Consider the following 22451-nt stretch of genomic DNA (forward strand, 5'->3'; position numbering starts at 1 on the left):
ATAACAGGGGGATAGTCTAATAAATAGACGTGATAATGTCAGATTTTCGATATAATCTGTACTCGTAATGATTTATAGAATATTGTGTTTAAAATGGTTTGACTGTAAGATAAAACTCAAAGCATGATTATATGTTAACTGATAACTGGTAAGTCAGAAAGGTTATATAGGTTGACTTGTGATTACGTGTTAAGTGTTTATTGAGATACGTGATATGTATATGCGAAGGGGGTATAGATAAGGGGTTTGATAATTAAGTCAAAGCTGATAGACTATCTAGTTATTATAGTATTGTGTTATTCTCGTAAAGGATCTGGACGAGACGTGCAATGTCGAAGACGTACAGAAGATCAAATAACGTTGCAAAGCGAATAAGGAATAAGGCATGAAAGCAACGATGCGCGGTGAATAAAAGTATGGTCAGAGGTTATCTGTGAGTTACGATATGTATAGATTGTGGAATATGAAGTATGAGATTGAGCTATAAGTTTGGAATCAGATTTAAGGCAAGTTTTAAATCCTTTCTTATATATGTTGCACAGATTTGATACTTCTTTCATGATAATGGTATTATGTTTTATGCGGTGAACCACACCTAATAAACCTTACTTTTGAAAATAAAACCCATGAATCCTTCCTACCTTCAAGATCTGAGCAACCAAATATTTATCTAATGATACTGTACCACTTCAATGTCACCAGATACCTTCCATTCATCGAATACACACCCTGGCGTACTTGATTCCTTTCAAGAATACTAAACCCTTATTTTTACAAAGTTAAAACTCTTTCATGCAGGATTTGATTATCAAATGCAATGTTGTTTTAGTAAAATGTTTTTTACAGTTGTTGATTATGATTTAGTTTATGAATATGAATGTTTTATTTGAATTAAATTATTAGAATTAGATTGCTTTTATAAAATATATGGACCAGATTCGTGGTCAATTGTAGGCCAAAGTGTGCCTTGGATCCAGTATAGAGAACACGACTGTGTGCCATATTCGAGGTTAGTGCGTGACTGATCAGCAGCCTAACCTTGGTTTTAGTTAAAATGAGATAAGTTCAGTTCTATATTTCTTTCGAATGATTGAATTTCCTAGTTTGCAATTGACTCAAAGGTTGATAAATATTTTTGTTTAATACCCTATGTTTATGAATTCTTGATAAATTATTTCAGATCGTTATTGCTATATTGGTACTTGCTGATCATTGTTGCTCTCCCTTGCTTTTCTTACAACCATTTCAGAAAGGCTTAAAGGTGGATTGCTCGAGTTCGATAGCATTTAAGGCTAAGGTTGTGCGAAGAGTATGAGTGGTTAAGTTATCCAGAGGTCAAAGAAGGTATTCAAAGAGTTTGACGAAGAAGGTTCGAGTTAGAGTTGTTTATTGAAATTCAGTTGTAAATCAGGTTTGAAAATAAAGTATTAGTGATTCTTCTTATCGAAGATGACTTAATGTTGTAAGAGATGTTGTTATTAATAATAGTGGTTGATTCTAATTTCAATGATGTAACCTGTATGCGATCCTGTTTTTAGGGGGTTAAACTATTTTCCTTTTTAGGGGGTTAAACTATTTTCCTTTTTAGGGGGTTAAATTCTTGGATTTTTATTATCTTTTAAAAAATTCAGGTTTTCAACGTATTTTAAAAAGGTTTTTTTGTGTGATGACGTCAAATCCAGACCCCCGAATTTGCGCGACGTCACAGTTGAGTTAGATGTAAAAGTTGAAAGTGCATCTTATTGGATGAATATGCAAACATGTTATTCATTCCTTGCATATTCCATGACATACTAAATGCATAATAATAAGGATTAGAATTTATTGGCATGTTATAACTGTTCTGACTAAACACATTAGGCATATTTGGCATAACACACATAGGTATAGAGGGAATAGCCATGAAGGGCATGGAAATAGTTTTACAACTAGTAGATAAATGATTAACACGACCACACGTGACACAAGTTTTCTTTGGAGCATATTTGTCAGGAGTGTAGTTGTTGTGTTTGTTAATTCCTACTTTGCCATTCCTGTTGTTCTTCCTCTTGTTCCCCATTTTGGGTTCCAACTAATCATTTAGTTTCTTGTTGCACGAGTGACCTACGTTGCTCTGCTCAACCCTCTTGGTTTTGCTGCTTTCTTTCTTCACAAAATTCTTACTCACTGGTTCATCATCTTCATTTAACTTGTCCAGGTTGCAAGTAACAATATTTTCTTTCAAAAAATAATCTTTATTCCTTGATTTTTCTTCATTCCAAGAATAATTATTATTTGTTGACGCATAGTTATCAATAGAATTATCTTGTTTAAGTTTATTTTTCTCCCTTTTCCAATCATCCCCACGGAAATATTCAACACCTTCAAGACCTGTGAATTTTCTTGCTACATTCCTAGATTCCTTCCATTTGGCGATTACTTTTTGTGCAAGATTTAATTGTCTTTTCAGATTTTTTTTTTCTCTTTAATATCCTCAGCAAATCATCTTTAGCAGTTAGACAATCTTTCTTAGCATTCTCATAATCAATCAACTGAGTCTCTAGTAAATTATTTCTCTCAAATAACAAGGAATTAGCATTTTCCTTTTTAAGAGATTTCAGAGTGACATGCAAGTTGTACAATTCAGAAGACATATCATTAATTAGTAGTTTCTTGACATTCACCCTTACTTAACTTAGAGAGATCAATTTTGATTAACTGACCGCTCCTGGAGGTTATTTCTGAATCATCATCTTTGGGCATAAGAGACAGGTGTAGAAATTCTTTGCTCAATTCTGGAATTGGGGTTTTTGCCTCCTGCTTTACCATGGTTGACTGGATCAGCTTCAAGTTCTTTAGACCTTCTGTTTGTTGAAGGTTTGCTCTGATACCAATTTTTATCCACTAGTAATCAACTTAGGTTAATTTATAGAGGGGGTTGAATGCAAATTAAATTTTCACAATAATTCATATTTGGGAAATAAAAACTAAACACGGATATTCAAAATTTTCAGGTAAATTGTTTTTCGACTTGCCACCGAGGTTAATATAGAAGAGATAATCTGTTATGATTACAAAGTAATCTCACAGCTGCAGGTTACTATGTCTCACTCAGAGGAGGATCTATCTCTTTGCTCTCAAGAATGTAATCTAATTTTTAAGTGAAACATCTGCTACTACATGGTTTATATATTACCAAGTTACAATATTTGCTAGACAATACATAACACAGTCTTCGAGATCCAGCAAGATTGCTTCTTCATTCTCTTTCCCGTGAGGCTTGACAAATGAGGCTAGATTTTATCTTGATATATTACTTTGAATATCCCTCCAATTTATCAAGCTTGGAAATGAAATATTTCTTCCTTTTTAGAATCCAAGATCACATGCAAAGTTTGTCTTGACTTTCATGTTTTTTACTGAGATTCCTATCAGCCCATATGATGTGTTAGACTCAGGACTTGACCAATTTCAAATCACTATCACCAGCTATGTGATTTCCATTAGTCGTTGGCAGTCACTAGATTAGCCATTGGTGGGTTGATATAGTTAACTGTTGATGATGTAGCTTCACTTAGCAGTTAGTTACTCACTTTCACTTAATCAGAATTACATGGCATCGAGTATTTACAATTACCCACCCTATTCTAGATTATCCATTAGGTCAACATGACTTCTGAATGAATAACAATATTGTAATTTATAACATAGAGTTTCACAAGAAAAGTGTTACAAAAACCTCATAAGTTGATGGGCAACTCCTTCAATGGTTATCCCTTAGGATGGCTAGCTGCTGAAGACTACAATTTTTCTTAACATAATTATGCAATAATGTAATTTGCTTATCATCAAAATTTATGCTTGATTTCTAACAATTATGATGGACATTTACAGATCTAAAGCGATTTTCATTTATTTTTTGACGAATATAAAAAGTGATTTTAGGGAAGGAGAAGGAATGGGAAGTGGGTGTGATGAGAGGGAAATGAGTTTGATAGGAGCGTACTTATTCTTTTTGGTTGTTCTATTTTTCAATTTAATTACAAAATTGCCACCGATTTCTCAGTTGTCATTATAAGATGTTCTCATTGGAGTAGTCATCTCCTTAATAAATCTAAAATACCAAATCTCATCTTCTTTGTGCCCGAGCCTTTGCTAATTTATAAATTATATTTTCTCCCTCTTTCGAGAGGCTCGTGCACATTACTTCATATGCCTTATCATTCGCTTCCACAACAATTTTTTGGCTATACCTTTTGCTTCCTTATAAAGTATTTTCTTTGTATTAATTTTCTCTTGTTCATGGCAACACACGAACTCTCTAAATTATTCTTGTTTAACTTTTACTTGCTCTTGCACATCCTTGTTTCATCACAATGTCTCCTTTTGATTATGAATTTTTCATTAAGTGACACCTAACACGTCCCTAAGTTTAAAAGCCAATTGTTTCCACATCTGATTTACATTATTTTTATAAAAATGTCTTTGTTCCAAATCAACTATCTTCTTTAAAGCCGTACTTCCTTTCCTTTTAAATTTTTTGTAAAATTTGCGGAACACATGTTAGTGCCATTGTTCTTATATAAATATTTATTACTAACATACGATGTTGTGTAGCATAGATATTATCCAGAAAATATTCTACAATTTTTACAATTATTATTTCCTCTTGTCATAAAAAAGTAATCTATTTACGTGTTTACAATCTCACTCTGAAAAGTAATCAAAGATAATCTCTCTTATTAAAATAAGAATTAACTATCATTAATTGGTTAATGCAAATTACAAAAAATTAAACCCACCTGCATTCTGCATACCATAGCCAAAACCTTCATGAGTATAATTATAGACATAAGAATCTTCCCCAGGATAACTGTTAAAATCACCTCCCGTTAAAATCACATCTGATATATACAATTTGATCATTAAGTATTGTATTAACTAAATTATTTAAACAATCCTGTATGATTTTTTCTCCGCAACTAAAATCGGCATGCGAAACATAAACAGTGACACTATTAACAACCTTAACATCCACAGCTATTTTAGAGGATCTACTTTCTTTCCAGGCTCTTCCGTGTGACAGTAAGTTCTTTATCTTTTAGATATTTCTTCATTAGTTTGATCTTGGTTCTTGTAAAGCTAAGTTCTTTAATTTCTGTCTTGTTCTCGGGTTTTAAGTATTAACGTTGTTGCTCAAGAATCTAATTTTATGGCCAATCTGGATTCCTCTTCTTCTAAAATCAATGCTTTTAGGAACCCTGAAAAACGCCCCTAGAAGAGGGCGATGAGGAATCAGTCATTAACTTAGATAATTTGGAGATTCCTAATCTATATTCTTGTAAATTATTCGACTTTATGAATGAAGAGGATCTCTTCACTGGTGTCGAGGTAGCGTCAAAGGTGTCTCCGTCAATAAGCCCTCGGACGTTAGCGTATAAAGAGAGTGTTCTTCGCGAGAGTCGGGAATTGAGTCGAGTTGAGTTTTCCCGTGGTAGTAGTCTGGATTACATAAGCCATTTCTCTAACCATTGGTTAAATATGGAGAAGCTAGAGTCATGGGTCAATTTAAAGGGTAGATATCGGTTACGGGTACCGACCCCTGAAGATCGTATGTGGGTGATGCCAGAATTCGGTATGCACGGGGTGCCGTTAATCATGTTTTAGTACGGGCTCCGACTTTCAATACACCCGTTCCACTTAGTAATGTACGAAGCTATAGGTTGTGGGATTGCACAGTTGTCGCCTAATTCAGTAGCCCAAATTAGCGGTTTCATAACTTTGTGTAACGAGAGAGATAGGATTCCATCTGTTAAGCTATTTTTCTCCATATATTGCATTCATTATCATAATGGACAGGTTTACTTTGATACCCAAAGTAAGCGTCCTAAAATTGTTAGTGTTAAATCCTCTAATTCGGGTTATCTTCCAAAGTGGGTTTATATTGGGGGAAAAGATTTAGAGTTCGTTAGACCGTGTTGTAAGGTGATGCAACTCGAATATCTGAATGGTCTTGATATATATGACGCAGAATATCTCGATAGGTTTCAAGGGTCGAGACCTGTCTATACGCATAATGATTTGAAGGATGTTAAGTTTCTTGAGGAACATAGTCGTAAGATTTTATTACTTATATCTTGTGGTGACTATATTATTCTTTTATTCTTTTTTTATGTTACTAACGTAACATTTTTGACCAATTTCTTCTATTACAGTTGCTGGAAATACCTTAAAGAGTTTGTTGGAGAGTGGGTTTTCGAAGGAGATGGACAAGGCCATGATGTTTTTGGTTAAAAATTCGAAGGCTGGGGCCGTTGACTTGCCGAGGGTTGAGGAGAATCCTTCTTCTTAGACGCTCTCAATTGAATTATTAGACGATCAAGGGAACAAGGTCCTCGGGGGTTCCGAGCGTGTCGTTTGTGAAGGGGTGGTGAATCCCTCTAGGAAGAGACCCCGAAGTGTTGCTGTTAAAGAGCCAGAAGTTGCAGGTAAGAAAATTCTCCCGGATGTTGCGGGGAGTGGTGTAAATAAAAACATCAACTATAATTGGTAATCGAGGGATTATGCTTCCAACAGTTGACCCTGAGGCAATTAAGAATATTATTCGGGTGGAAATCCGTCTGACTGAGAGGTGGGTTGGTGGATTGAGTGTCCCTCTTTGGGCCTTTCGTGTTTTTAATCTCCCACAGGATTCTAGTGCCTATGCGAAGAGATCGAGGGGCGAGCTTGTTGATCGTTGTTTAGGACGTGTCGGAAGGGTATTTATCCTAACCACTTTTTCTTTTAAATTATGTTTGTTTAAAAGAAGTTGTTGCTGCTATTTACTTTTGCTTTATTAATTATTCTGGAATTTGCCTCTTTTATTCTGTCAGTTCTTATCTGATGTCCTGCACATTCTTGAGGAGTACAAAGCTGATGATAGTAAGAGTCCAGGCTCGGAAATCGAGGAGGAGCGTGATCTTTTGAGGGGCGAGAATAAAAAACTTTCTGCCGATTTAGCGAAGGCTAAGGGTCGTATTATCGAGCTGTCCAAATCAAGCTCTAGCTACCGGACCAAGGCAAGCTAATTTACTTTATCGCTTTCTCTTTTATCGCTATGCACTTGTATGTTTGATTTTCATCGTGGATCTTTTGTTGCTTTGTTTTTAGATAAGTGACCTTGAAATTGACAACGACCGTCTTAAAAAAGACTTGGAGGGAATTGGGTCTCGAGTGAAGAACACGGAAGACTCACTTAGCCGTGAGACGAAGCGTCGTGAGGCCTTGGATGCGAGTTGTCCTCCCTCCATGGGAAGTATGAAGCCTTGGAGAAAGAGAATTATGAGCTGAAGTTGGAAGTAGAGAAGGGGGTGCAGGACATCGCCGAAGCCTTGGGAGATGGATATAGTCGCTGTTATAAGAGATTTGAGTCTGCGGGTTTCGATGTATCGGGACATTGTTTTGATGACTATTTGCAAGACTATGCTGTCGAGCATAAGGAAACTGAGGCCCCTGCTGATCCTGTCGACCCTTAAAGGCGAGGGAAGCCTCGTTTATGGTGTGACCATTGGATCTATTATTTTGTTTGAGTATTTCTCAGACTATCTATTTTCTCAGACGATGATTAAGTTTTTGTTACTTTGATGGTTATCCGTGTTTGAAAAGAGAATTTCCTTAACTTAACTATATCTCTGTTTTGGATTTTGTAGAAACTCTTGATATATTCAAATGTCATAAATGATTTCGTAAATCTTCAGATTTATATCAATCTGTTGATAAATTAGTTTTCTTCTTTCTGTAAGTGTTATGTTAAGCGTAACCAAGTTGCAGGGAATAGTTACGTATAATTACCAAGACTCAAAAATCAGTCGACGAGTAATTTTAACTTAGAATACTAAGTAGGAGAAGGGGATTTTCGATATATTCAAAGGGTAATTTTGGTTTTCCACCTTCAAAATACATGTGATTAACTTTGTGGAGCTGATTTTTATGTCGTAAATAGGAAATTATGGGGAATAGCAACATAGCTGCGGTAAAGGGAGTTGCTGTAGTGATGAGTAAAGTAAAGATGGACTTTATTTTGGTATTCAAGTTTTCATGACTTTTAAGATGCTTTCCTTGGAAATCAGAATTGATTGTGCAATAACGTTTGATTTTTGTAAATTTTCGAATTTAAAACCTTTTCATAAGTACTATTTTCCATAGATAAATTTAAAAGGGGGAATTTTGCATTCTAACGGGGATCTCATATCAACCCCTTTTCGTTAAAACTAATTTTTATAGTCTAACAGATGACTTTCTTGTGTTCCCTTGCACAATTCGAATAACAACTAATTTAATCTACTAATAAAAAAATTTCAAGTGAATAGCATTCCAAGCATTCTTGATAGGAGTACCGTCGAGCGTCGAAAGCTTATAGGTCCCTGGTACGATGACCCCTGACACTTGATACAGTCCTTCCTACGGGGCCTTGAACTTTCCTGTTATGGTGGGTTGGGAAGCTACCGACTCCTGAAGGACTAAGTCCCCAACCAAAAACTATTTAACTTTCACCTTCTTGTTAAAGTAAGCTGTTGTGCGCGCTTGTTGCTGAAGAACTCTTTTTAATGCCTCGTCTCCGACTTCTTCCATAAGAACATTGTGGAGCTGAATTTCTTCTCGCGACGCTTCAGCATCAAAATATTCGACCCTTGAAGAGTTGAGAGACACTTCGACGGGCGAGACAGCTTCCAAGCCAAAAGCCATTTTAAAAGGAGATATACCAGTTGAACTCCCAGGGGTCGTTCTATAAGACCATAGAACATTTGGCAATTCATCGACCCATGGTCTTGGTAACTCATCGACCCTTTTCTTGAGCCCTTGTAGGATTATCCGATTAGAAACTTCAACCTGTCTGTTGGCATGGGGATAAGCTACCGATGACTTGATGTGTTTTATCTTGAGTTGCGAAAGTGTTTATGTGAACTTCTCTCCCACAAATTGGGTTCCGTTGTCAGTTACGATGATTCTTGGTACCCCAAATCTGAACATAATATATTCCGTCAAAAATTCAATCATCTCCTTCTCGCGAATCTTCTCCAGAGGTCGAGCCTCAATCCATTTTGTTGCATAGTCGACAGCCACGACAATGTATTGGGCTTGGTTCTTAGATTTTGGGAAAGGGGCCACGGTGTCAATGCCCCACTGAAAGAAAGGGCATGGGTTGATGACCGGAATCATTTCCACTGAGGGTTGATGAGACACCGACCCATATAGCTGACATGACTTACATTCCGTACAAAATTTTCACAATCACTTCGTATTGTAGGCCAAAACAGACCTTGCCTCACTATCTTAAGGGCTAAGTTTTTGCCCCCTAAATGATCCCCACATATTCCAGTATGGACTTCAATCATCGATATGTTAGACTCTTCTACCCTAAGCATCGAAGCAGTGGCTCTACGAGACCTCATCAATATAACTTGTTTTCTAGCACACAATAGTTTTTTGCCTTGTCTGATATGGATCTAGCTTCACCCTTATCTTGTGGCAACTTATTATGTAAGATGTACTCCAAAATAGGTTGACGCCAATCTTTAATAGAAGAGATTTTATTGACTTTCAGCATGTCGGAGGGCGAAGGGTCCATATCAATAGAGGGGACACTTCTTTCCTTGACATAAATTGCCTCTGTTGTTGTCACGACAAATGATGCTAATTTGGACAGGGCGTCGGCCCATTGATTGTCTTCCCTGTAAATGTTCTTAATCGTCCACGACGAAACTTTCTCCAGCAAGGACATGGCCAGTTTCAAATATGTCGACATTCGAGCATCGTATGCCTTAAACTCACCTTGCAACAGTTTTACAACAAGCTGCGAATCGCCAAATATTTCTAAAATCTTCACCTCCAACTCAATCGCAAGACGCAGCCCTGCTAACAAAGCTTCATACTCGGCTACATTGTTTGTTACTGGAAATGAGAATTTCAAAGCCTGTTGTATTTTGAAGCCCTCTGGATTGATTAAAATGACACCTGCGTCCCCTGATGATGACGTTGAGGATCCGTCGACATAAAGATTCCAAGCCTTTTGTGGAAACGATGTTTCTTCAATTATAAGATTGTTAAATTTGCATTCTATGACAAAATCTGATAAGATTTGAGGTTTCACTGCATTCTGAGGTAGATATTCAATGTGAAATTGGTTGAGTTCCACCGTCCAAGCGGCGAGGCGCCCTGTCATATCCAGTTTGTGCAAGATACACTTCAGGGGTTGATCAGTCATGACTTTTATCAGACGGCCTTGGAAATAGTGACGGAGTTTTCTGCTTGCTACAACGAGAGCATAAACTAGTTTTTCCACATGTGGATAACAAGTTTCGGCGTCTTTTAGAGTATGGCTGACGTAGTAAACTAGGGCTTCCCGTCCGTCAACATCTTTGACTAAAACAGAGGCTACCGACCCATCGAAGGCTGATATGTATGCTTTCAGAGTTTCACGGGGTAATGCTCTTGCTAAAACTGGTGGGCTTGTTAAAAAAGTTTTCAGCACTTCAAAGCTTTCTTTACATTGATCATCCCATATTAACTTCTTGTTCTTTAAAGCTTCTTTGATGACCTTGAAAAAGGGACTACACTTTTTAGAGGCCTGTGGTATGAAGCGCTGAAGGGCCGCTATGCAACCAGTGACACGTTGAACCTCATTAATGGTCGATGGGTCTTTCATTTCAGATATGGCTTTAATCTGTGAGGGATCAGCCTCGATCCCCCATTGGGAGACGAGAAATCCTAAAAATTTTCTAGATGTTAAGCCAAAAGAGCATTTTAACGGGTTCAATCACATGTTATTACGACGAACGTTCTCAAATGTCTCTCAAAGGTCGACGGCATGACAGCTTGAAAATTTTGATTTTCTTATCATGTCGTCGACATACACCTCAAGGTTCCGACCCAACAGATTTTTAAACATTTCATCCATCATGCACTGATATGTTGCACCAGAGTTGATCAACCCAAAAGGCATGTTTTGATATGCAAAGATACCTCGGTGTGTGATTAACGCTGTTTGTTCCTAATCTTGATCATCCATCCTGATTTGATTGTAGCCTAAAAACGCGTCCATGAAAGATAACAGTTCATGACCAGCTGTTGCGTTGATAAGTTGATCTATGTCTGGCAAAGGATAATAATCCTTAGGGCATGCTCTGTTGAGGTCGGAGTATTCAACACACATCCTCTATTTTTCATTACTTTTCTTAACCAGGACAACATTAGCAATCCATGTCGGAAATTTTACCGGTTCGATAAAGCGAGCCACTAAGAGTCGATCAAGTTCTTCTTCGATAGCTCGACGCTTTTCTTTTGAGAATGTGCGCCTCTTTTGCTTGACAGGATTCTTTTGGCAGTCGACGTGTAGGGAGTGTCTCGCTACATCGGTTGGAATTCCCGGCATGTCGGATGGTGACCATGCAAATATGTCCGAGAACTCCCAGAGCAACCTTGTTAATTCATCTTTTATCTGAGGACTTAGATATTTTCCCATTTTAACCATTTTTTCCGGGGAATGTTCATCTATCACAACATCGACCGTTTCTCCGACAGGTGAAAACGAAGGATCCTTGGGGATGTCGATGAAGCTACTGGGGTCTATCTGAATGACTTTATTGACTGTTTGAGAATCACTATCTTGTTTCTTGGGCACGACGGTAGTAAAATAGCATTGTCTTGATACCGCCTGGTCGCCACACATCTCCCCTACTCCAAACTCGGTCGGGAATTTCATCTTCAGATGGGGAATCAACGTAATGGCTTCCAATGCCGAGATTGTCGTTCAGCCTAGAATGGCATTATGGCTTGAGTTTGCACTAATTACGTGGAACTTGACTATTTTCCATACTTGGCAAGGCATCGTGCCAAAAAGCACTGGCAAGTCAATTGTTCCAACCACTTTTACCTCATTACCCGTGATGCCATAAAGAGGCGAGTGGGTGTTTTCTAGCTTTCTGTCTCCTATGTCCATTTGCGCGAAGGCGTGATGATAGAGGACGTCGACTAAGCTACCATTATCGACAAAAATCTTTTTTACTGTATTAGTGCCGATTTTGGCGGTGATAACCAATGCATCTTGATGGCCTCTAATGATATTTGGGGCATAATCTTCATCTGAAAAGGATATGATTAGAGAGGGAGATGGTTTGTGTCTCTTAGGACATTGAGGATTAATGTTGCACACTTCTCGAGCGTACGACTTACGAGAGTTGTTTGACATGCCTCCAGCGGCGTAACCCCCGAAGATTACATCGACTACTCTGTCGTCTTGTCTTTGATGAGTCTGGCCATGTCCTTCAATATAATGGACGAAATGGCCTTTTCTGATTTTTGATTCAATGAGATTGCTTAGCTGGTAGCATTGCTCTGTAATGTGTCCCATATCCTCATGATAATCACAATATCGAGAGCTCGGGGGCGACCCGGCTTCATCGGCCTTGGTGGTCGAAAGTCACGTTTTGTTTTTTGAATTGCCAAGATTGTTGCTTTATCGACTGTGAGTTTGGTAAACTCTTTATCTTTTCTGTCACGGGCTGCCATTTTCTATCTGAAATAGATCGTCGCTGATACTCTTGAACTCTAGGGCTTCGACGCTCTTCCTTTCCCATATCTCTTCTCGGCGGTGAACGTCGAGGGGATTTGGAGTTATATCTTCGCGGTCTCGGGGACCGGGGGCTATGAGTTCTTGTCATGTCATACTTGTAGTTAGAGCGTCGGGGAGATCTTATGCTTCCCACTGCTTCTTGGAGTGTCATTCGATGTTCAACAATCTGAAAGGCTGCATGAAGATGTTGGGGATGTTTTTCTATTAGCTCTTCTAGCAGAATGCCATGTCGGCTTCCATCAATGCCTGCTGCTAAATAGTTTACTGCCAAAGTGTAATAACCCCAATTTTTGGAATTTTTGAAACCCTTATGAATAGTGATTTTGCTGATTATACTGAATAAGAAAAATTTTCATACCACACTATGTAGGGGCTCTTTTATTGATCTTCTGGGATATTATTAGTACTCTATATGATAAATAAGTGTATGTAAAGATCGTCAGAATCCAAATTCGAACACTTTGATTTTTCCCGAAAATCTACCAGATACAGAAAGAATTGAGTATAAGGTAACAGAATAAAAAGGATTTAAATTCAAGGATTATAAGAGAGGATCATGAAAGAAATATAATGTATTGAGAAAGGTTAAAGAAACCTAAGTAATAAGATCCCGGGTATGATCCCTCAAATGATAAACGAAAATGAGAGTTAAGCGAACCGTATAATAGATCAGCCGTCATTAGGAAAGCAATTAGGAGTTAATCAAGGAGGTTAGAGATGATGATGTCATCAAACCAACAAGGTGTGAACAAGTGGAAGCATTATGACATGTGCAAGATGACATAAGCATGACAAGGGGTTTTGTTTTGTTGGTTGATTTTGGGCCATGTAAAATTTACCATGGTAAAAAGCTAAAACATTTTCCAAGGCAAAAAGGAGAAGCAACCAAGCAAATATCATAAAACACAAAAATTAGAAGTTGACTTTTGCTTCCAAGAGCAAAAGCTCTCGGCCAAAACAAACCCAGCAACTTTAAACTGCCATATCTCCTTCAATACTCACTCAAATGTTGTGTTCTATAGCTCGTTGGAAAGGTATTGAGATGGTCTACAACTCTTGTTCACAAGTCTCGTCCAAATAAGCATGGTAAGACCCTCATTTTTACAGTTCTTTAAATCGGACTTTTAGAAACTTTAAAGCCTAACTTTGTGTTCTTGATTTCTTTGGAAAGATCAAGCTTGTAGGAGGCTCCATAAGGCTTCCTAGTAACTTTCCACCCTTCAAGAAAGGTATAAATCTTCACACCCTTTAGTAATAAGTTTGAATGTTGAAGTTTGGAGATGGTTTGGATGGATGAGTAGTAATTTGAATGATAAGCATGATTCGAGATTAATTGTTAAGTAGTTTAGTTGAATTTGGAGATGTTATAATATATGATTGGATTGAGATCCTTGAGCTTATTATGACTGAAATCAGTAGCATTGATTTGTATTTTGAATTGTTGTTGATTAGTAGTTGGATTGATATGATTTGGAATGGTAAAAATTTGGGAAATCGCGTAAACATAGCCGTCGTAATGTCCGATTTACTTTAGACTGTTTTTACTCTTAACATCAGGACCTGAGAACTCCCTGTTAGGTTTTGACTATTGCCATTATTAGATAGTTCATGTTACGAGCTTCATTTTGATATGTGGTTCGTTTGAAGCCGATGTACGGTTTAGGAGAAACGACCGTTTTAAGTAACGGCGTTTCGCGACCGAACCATTACCCCTCGCCTTACTTTGAAACCTTGGTTAAGGACTTTAAATGACTATTTGGGGTATGAAACATTTATGTAAAGTGGATTAGGAAGTTGGTAAGGTACTCGCGAAAGAATCGCTTTAAAATTCTTAATGGTTAATTTATTAAAAATGGTAGAGCCGAGGGTACTCGAGCGACTTAAGTAAATCATTAAGCGCGAAAGCGAACGTTAGGACTCTAAATGGTTAAAGTCTAGTTTCTTAAGCGACCGGAGTTTAATTCCGACTTATATTGTTGTTCATAGGTTATCGGACCCACTCTAAGCTTAAGTCCATCCGGGAGCACTCAGGCAAGTTTTCTACCCGTATAACTGTTGTTGTGATGTATATGTGTATATGCATGATCTTGCGATAAATGCATATTTGTTATTAACAAATTCTTGCGATATATTGTAGCATGTGATAGGGTATATATGCATGCCTGTTTCATATTCTTGATTATATATCTGTTGTTTAATGCTTATAGTTGCATAATACCTATGCTAGAAATAAGCAGTATTTGAGTTTACCCTTAGTATAGGGGATCAAAAGGTGAACATATTTCTAAACCGGGAGTCGATGTTCCCGAGTATATATATATATATATATGGATACAGTTTTCAAAACTATGAATCGAATAAGGTTTATTCGATAACTTTATTTTATTAATGAATATTATCTTGAATATTCATTCGAGGGCTTATGACTCCGTTTATTTTATTAATGAATATTATTTTGAATATTCATTCGAGGGTTAATGACTCCGTTTATTTTATTAATGAATACTATTTTGAATATTCATTCGAGGGTTAATGACTCCGTTTATTTTATTAATGAATATTATTTTTGAATATTCATTCGAGGGCTTATGACTCCGTTTATTTTATTAATGAATATTATTTTGAATATTCATTCGAGGACTTATGACTCCGATTATTTACTAAATAATATTCTTTATTTTATTATAGAATAATGTGTCAATAATCAAACTTACTTTTGATTATTCAAATAAGATATTACTTTCGTATAAGTACATCTTTGATTATTTAAGATTCATTTCAAGTATAAGTTTTACAACTTCTACTTCAATTATTTTTATAAAGATTATTCTTTACGGGAATATTATTTAAATAATAATATTCAGATATTTTCTAATATATTGGGACTGATTTATTTTATTAAATCAGCATTACTCCAAACATTCTTAAAAATGTTTTGCGAGTCTTCGAAATGATTTTAAAAGTTAGAGCGGATCCCAAAACTCATTTTTATATATAAGATCCTCCTTTCGAAGGGGATTTAAATACTCGCTCAAAACCTGAGGGATCCGGCTCTGTGGTGTATTTTATATTCGCAACAAGGTTGCTGTCTTGATAAAAGAGTTTTTTATTACTTACCTAATACTCGGGAAGTAAAATTCTTGGAACAAGTTAATCCATTAACAGGCATTGCCTGGGAAATATCGGTGAGTTTTCCTTTCCAACTAGATACGACTTCTTGGTGGAGCCGTATCAACAAGTTTCTACTTGGGGAAAGTGGGGACGAGCTTTACGTTTCAGAGTCATGGATTTCATCTGAACTAGGAGTGCCGTAAGTGGTCGAGTGGCGCTGGCCCAGCCTTATTATATTGGCCCAAAATGGCCTGGAAGTTCCGCTAAGGCGGTCCATTCCTTAGGAGTTCAGTGTTCGGTTGACAAGTAAATCTGACAGGTTCTCCTCTACATGTAGAAAATGGTGGGGTTGTACTACTACGACTGATCATCGTAAGTGGTCTTCCTGGCGCGGCAAACTCCCGTAATGAGTTTATCATCCAATTGGATATTTCTGCAACACTACCCAGAGCACTTCGATAGAAAGGCTACGGTTGGGCGATTGTTGAGTGTTGGCAGGGTCAAGTTTTCAAAATGATGTGTGCATCAAATGAAGTATCTCATAACTTCATTTTATTTTGATGATATTTTAAAGATTGATTCTATACAAGTTTTGTCTTATAGCTTAATCTATGGGATGAACTATATATACATTGAACGGTGGTAGTTCAAGTAGTATTCGGAAAAGATATAAGTATATTGGAGTATCTTGTAACTTCATCTTTTAAACTTATATCTAGTAAATGATTATCTTGTACATGTCAAAGATTTTCAGAAAAACGTTGAGACAAGGTTAGATATATGAGATCACCTTGCAACGATATTTTTATACAGTTATAAACTGGAACTCTATGTATATTATACATGGCAGAGGATTTCAAAGATTTTGAAAAGTATATAAGTATATATATTGAATATTTTGCGACTTCGTCGCATTAAGAGGTCAAATTTGGTTCATTTCTTTTGACCAAGACTTTCATGAGTACTATAAGAAGGCTCATATATTGTTAATCATTATACATATTATTTTGGTGGGCTTCCTGCTCACCCTTGCTTTCTTCTTTCATCACACAACAACAGATAGAAAAGATGAACAGGACCAAGCTCCCGATTCGCAAGCGATTAGGGAACGTTCCGCAGTTTCCTATAGGCGTTGATGTCGCTGTAGCTAAGGTAGGAACTACCAATAGGCTAGGCTTTCAACTTTTGATGTACCAGACTTATGTATCTTTATCAATTGTAATAATGGCAAAGAAATGTAAATTTATTCAGAAACCTGTTTAAGGTGTATTGGCATATAATTGTGGAATAAAACGACTTGTGATTATTTTTGGATATTCATCTCTGAGACTATAACTTGTGGTGTGTGTGTTTATTGTGGGGTCACAGTATAGAGTAGTTGATTATTTATTAAGATTGGGTGTTATTAAGGGAAATGGAACTCGTGACAACCCGGATCCCCGACCCCGGATTTGGGGGTGTTACAGAAATGGTATCAGAGCTAAGCGTTATAAACCTCAGAGATGAAGTGACGTTAAGATAATAAGTTCACTAAGATAAATAAGAACTCTTGCCAAGTTCATAGTCGGACTACCTAACGTAGTACTGACAGTTAAAACCATTATGGGAACCCTTATAAATATCGTGATAGAAGCGTAGTTCGTTATCGTATATGGTAGCGGGACTCCGAACCCTGAGGTTGAGGAGCAGCAACGCGATGATGTTTTATTAATTATTGGAGATCAGATTGTGGACCCGATAGAGCGTCCTAACGCAGGACCGGATGATGTTCATATTGAGGATGTAGCGGTTGAGGATGTTGTCCTAGAAGGGATTGTGGCTGAGGAGGATTCCGTGGAGGATCCTGACAAGAATGAATAAAGGACCACTGAGGAATTGATGACCATGGTTAGGGAAACTACCAGAGGTAGGATTGGCCGGTCACTACCGGAGGTTCGTTCAAGTTTGGACGCGGCTTACTCGTAAGACTAAGAAGTTTGAATGGACAGAGAAATACGAGAAAAGATTTTAACAACTGAAGCAAAGGTTGGTGGCGGCCCATATGTTGGCATTGCCGGATGAAAAAGGAGATTTTGTGAATTGTAATGACGCTTCGTATAAGGAATTAGGGTGCTTCTTATACAGCACAGCAAGGTAATCGTGTACGCGTCAAGATAATTAAGGGAATATAAAATTCGATATCCCCACCTATGAGCTTGGGCTCATGGCAATAGTTTTGCTCTAAAGATTGGAGGCACTACTTGTATGGAGAGAAGTGCGAGAATTACCTAAGCCATAAGTGCTCTAGTACATTTTCACGCAGAAAAGAGCTCAACATGCGCCAAATGAGGTGGTTAGAGCTAATCAAGGATTACGATTATGAGATTCTTTATCATTCGGGGAAAGCCAATGTGGTGGCTGATGCCCTTAGTAAAAAGGAGAGACTCAAGATGATAATGTCATTGAGAGAGTTTATAAGAGATTTTGAGAAAATGGAAATAGAAGTGAAGGTAACCGGAGCCGGTACCGAAAAGCTGTTTGAGATTGCAATACAGACCGAATTATTGGAAAAGAGCATATTGTGCCAGAAAAAGGTGATGAATGAAGGCAGAGAGCCAACAAATAAATATGAGATTAATACCGAGAAAGATGATAAGGGAATAATGAGGTATTCCTATAGAATTTGGGTTCCGAATGTTCAAGAGCTTAAAGATGAAATCTTAGATGAAAGCTAGTTTGAGGAATAAGATTTAGAGCAAACCCTGAACGTGATAGTCAGGGAGGTCGCCATCAAGATAGAAGGAACCCATAACATAATGAAGTGGAAAATGAGGATTTTAACGTATAAGATAACCCCAAGTATGGGAGAAGGATGAAACATTTCATACTAAGGAAACAGAAAGTCGAGTAAGGAAATGAGACCCGAGACGGTACTCCTATATGGCAATTCATGGACCTGTCTAAAAAGGACTTAGACTATTATCCCCAACCACCACCCTGAGGAAACAATGCGGTGAGAAATTCTTTCAGGACCTTTAAGTCGCTAAGCCCTTAGAGTTCCAAGGAACAAGCTGACCCAGTCGAGGCAGGAGCCTGACTAAAGGAAATATAGGAATCATTTAAAATTCTAAATGATTGACGAATCACAAAAGACTGTTTTTGTCACTTACCCTCCTAAGAGAGAGGCCACCCGCTGGTGAAAGGCCAAGGAAGGCACGGAGCAAGAGATTATAATAAACTGATTTAAGTTCAGTCAATTGTTTTCATGAAAGTACTTCCCAAGGTTATGGAGATAGTGTAAAAGCTTTGGAGCCAGAACAAAGACGGACGAGTATGATGAATTATGAATCTAAGTTATAAAAGTTGTCAAGATTCGTTCTGATGACAAAAATCCCAGAACGATGTGATGCTTGAAGTCAATGATTAGTGGGTTCATGAAATAATGATAAGAGAAAGGAAAATAAAAAGAAACTGAAGTGGAAAGGAATATAAAGGCAATAGAGTTTGAGGAATGATAAGGGAGTTGGGTATGAGGAAACCCTAAAGACTCGTAGCAATAGAAATAGAAAAGTATGTAATCGTCAGGATGAGGGTGATTCACCATGAGTTAAAGTTGATGATTGAAGGCATAAGAGATACATATATTTTATCCCCTGTAAGTTGGGAGGATTCGAGGAAACCTTGAGATAATTCGAAGGATAAATAATGAGACGCGGATAGACTGAGGAGACAAGGAAGTAAGAAATTAGGAAAATTGGATGAAGGAAGTGACCTTCAAGAATGTGAAGTGTAAGACCGGTGGCTTGATACCCAGAAAGGGAGACGCCAGGTATGAAAGATATCCCAACATTGAGATGACTGTTGAAATAAACAACAAAAGTAAATAAGGAATTATTAAGAAGAAGATCCCGTTGAACACGACCAATATCTTCCAGAACATCCTTGTTATTGTTACCAAATTAGGCAAGAAAAGCGGATGACCATTGTTATCTTTTGGAGGCCATATGGATTGACCTCAATTTGAATAAGGATGCTATTATGAAATTAGGTATAGACTATCGAGGTGGGAATGATGAATAAGATAATCTATCAAGGATATATGACTTGATTTATCCATGGAAGGATGCAAGTACCTTTTTAAAGGTGGGATTAAGGATATAACTTCGATAACTTGAGATGAACCATAGGGGAATGCATGAAGGTTGGCATTTCACCCTTAATAGGGATAGTATGAGTTTTGACAGTATGAATTGGAAAGATTAAGGTAATGATGACCTTTAAGTATCAGTGGAGAAAATTTTTCAGAAATATATAGATAATGGTTCTAGTATTAGTAAAGGGTATTTTGATATGCCCTGTATCTAGGTAATACAGGAGGAACGAATCAAGGATAACCTTACAAGGAGAAAGGTAATATTCAAAATTCTCAAGAATAGAAATGTTGATAAAGGAGATATGACGTAATTATAATGATGCCAAGTGGGGCACGTGTTAAACCACGAGAAAGTATGGATCGAACCAGTAAAGGTCGAAACTGTTCAGGGAAATTAGGACCTAAGATAAAAGATGTTCTAAGTATGATTGAGAGTCATTCGTGCCAGTGATTAACCTCTAAAGACTGAGGCAATAACTTATGAAAAAATGGTGATATTTTTTTTTACTCATCAGATTTTAAGGAAAACATCTTCACATAAGCAGTGATTGAAATGAGGTAGAAAATTTATTTGGAAGTGGTTAAAATGACATTGACTGTAGGGAACTGTTACTATCAGGAAAGGCCAAAGAGGTGGCCGACACTTTAAAGGTAAGAGGATAATTATAGGCGCTTGTGCCAAAGGAATACAGTGATGATGGTTAAAGCTGTGAAGGTTGTATTATGGTTTGGAAGATTGACATTCCTTCTGATGACTGTGCAATACCCAACCGTAATAGTAGTTGGTAAAGGTTTAATTCGTGTAATCGCCATGAGCGGGCTATCTATCTCAGAAGATACTATCTTAAGCCAGGACCATGTTTCAAAAAGGACTAGACGAACCTTTGAGTTAAGTCTTCTATTTAAGGCATATGATTAAGAATGGTATTAACCTGCTATCGTTGCTTTGATTGAAAGTCTTCTGCAATTTTATCTGCTTCATGTCATGAATATACGCCAGGATCTGGAGTGTTCTTCATGAATCATGAATGGTGATTATGTTAACTCCTTAGAAGGATTCTATACGACATGTATAGACTCCGTATGGTTAGATATTAAGATTTCATGGAAATTAAATGACGACAGTAGATCAGTGGTGGTATTCGGAATGGAAACACATTCGTGATACTAAGGTTGACGAGGTTATTAAAAGGTTATAGAATGCTAACGAGCAAAAGTATAACCAGTATAATATTAGGAACGGAAGGTAGTAGCGATTACGAACTGGAAAAGAATGGGTATTGAGAAGCAAAAGCTCTAATGCTAAAAGCTATAATGAGAGTCTGTGCAATAGACTTGAAAGAAATTGGAATGATCACTTAACACGGATTGAGTTTTCTTACGACAATAGATCATATGTCATTATCGAGTTGTCGCCCTATGAGATCCTTGAGTGAAGACAATGTCGATCTCCCTTATGTTAGGATGAAGTTGTAGAGCGCAAGATGCTCGGACCTGCAGTAGTCCAAAGGACCAAGGATATAATAGATCTAATCAGAGGACGGCTGGTAGTAACCCAAGATGGACATAAGAAGTATGTTAATTTGACACGAAAGGACAAGGAATAGGAAGTAGGGGACCTAGTGCTGTTATAGGTATTCCCTTGGAAAAGATGGATGAGGTTCGGAAAGAAAGGAAAGCTAGGCCCACGAATTGTTGGACCCTTGAATATATTAAGACGTATTGGGAAGTTAGCATATGAGCTAGCCCTACCCCCGAACATGTAGCAAGTTCATAACGTGTTCCACGTATCAATGTTAAGGAAGTGTAATTCGGATGCCAGATAAATAAGGGCATATGAGCGCATAGACATGCAACCCGATGTAACCTATATGGAGCAACCAGGAAGGGTTATAGAGTAAAAAGGAACAAGTGCTTAGGAGAAGGGTTATCAAACTAGGTAGAGTTTGGTGGTAGGACCACAATGTGGGAAAATTTACTCGAGAGTTAGAAAGTGTAATGCTAAGAAAGTATCCCTATTCATTTTCTATCTGATTCCGGGACGGAATCCTTTTAAGAAGGGGAGATTGTAATAACCCGAATTTTTGGAATTTTTGAAACCCTTATGAATAGTGATTTTGCTGATTATGCTGAATAAGAAAAATTTTCATACCACACTATGTAGGGGCTCTTTTATTGATCTTCTGGGATATTATTAGTACTCTATATGATAAATAAGTGTATGTAAAGATCGTCAGAATCCAAATTCGAACACTTTGATTTTTCCCGAAAATCTACCAGATACAGAAAGAATTGAGTATAAGGTAACAGAATAAAAAGGATTTAAATTCAAGGATTATAAGAGAGGATCATGAAAGGAATATAATGTATTGAGAAAGGTTAAAGAAACCTAAGTAATAAGATCCCGGGTATGATCCCTCAAACGATAAACGAAAATGAGAGTTAAGCGAACCGTATAACAGATCAGCGGTCATTAGGAAAGCAATTAGGAGTTAATCAAGGAGGTTAAGGATGATGATGTTATCAAACCAACAAGGTGTGAACAAGTGGAAGCATTATGACATGTGCAAGATGACATAAGCATGACAAGGGGTTTTGTTTTGTTGGTTGATTTTGGGC

At 37.4% G+C, this 22451-nt stretch overlaps 2 protein-coding genes across 2 annotated transcripts; both read right to left on the reverse strand.

Moving 5' to 3' along the window:
* Positions 1 to 8496: 8496 nt before the first annotated feature.
* On the reverse strand, positions 8497 to 9410 carry LOC141665582 (uncharacterized). Its single transcript, XM_074471571.1, has 3 exons — positions 9228 to 9410; positions 8959 to 9141; positions 8497 to 8847 (listed from the first exon to the last, which is right to left on the reverse strand). The coding sequence occupies exons 1-3, from the start codon at positions 9408 to 9410 to the stop codon at positions 8497 to 8499; spliced, it is 717 nt and encodes a 238-aa protein (XP_074327672.1).
* LOC141665583 (uncharacterized) lies at positions 9410 to 12367 on the reverse strand. The gene is made up of 3 exons (XM_074471572.1): positions 11834 to 12367; positions 11188 to 11719; positions 9410 to 10725 (listed from the first exon to the last, which is right to left on the reverse strand). Exons 1-3 carry the CDS (start codon positions 12365 to 12367, stop codon positions 9410 to 9412), a joined length of 2382 nt encoding a protein of 793 aa, XP_074327673.1.
* Between the last annotated feature and the right edge of the window lie 10084 nt (positions 12368 to 22451).

Source organism: Apium graveolens, chromosome 6 (genome assembly GCF_009905375.1).
Source record: "Apium graveolens cultivar Ventura chromosome 6, ASM990537v1, whole genome shotgun sequence".
In the NCBI taxonomy this organism is placed as follows: domain Eukaryota; kingdom Viridiplantae; phylum Streptophyta; class Magnoliopsida; order Apiales; family Apiaceae; genus Apium; species Apium graveolens.

Coding starts and splice junctions, on each gene's coding strand:
- LOC141665583 (XM_074471572.1), bottom strand. CDS start 12,367: ATGGGACACATTACAGAGCAATGCTACCAGCTAAGCAATCTCATTGAA. Junction 11,720..11,833: donor TTGGCACGATGCCTTGCCAA/GTATGGAAAATA, acceptor CCCCATCTGAAG/ATGAAATTCCCGACCGAGTT. Junction 10,726..11,187: donor TGTTGTCCTGGTTAAGAAAA/GTAATGAAAAAT, acceptor GAAAATTTTTAG/GATTTCTCGTCTCCCAATGG.
- LOC141665582 (XM_074471571.1), bottom strand. CDS start 9,410: ATGAGGTCTCGTAGAGCCACTGCTTCGATGCTTAGGGTAGAAGAGTCT. Junction 9,142..9,227: donor GTGAAAATTTTGTACGGAAT/GTAAGTCATGTC, acceptor CCTTTCTTTCAG/TGGGGCATTGACACCGTGGC. Junction 8,848..8,958: donor TTGGGGTACCAAGAATCATC/GTAACTGACAAC, acceptor GCCAACAGACAG/GTTGAAGTTTCTAATCGGAT.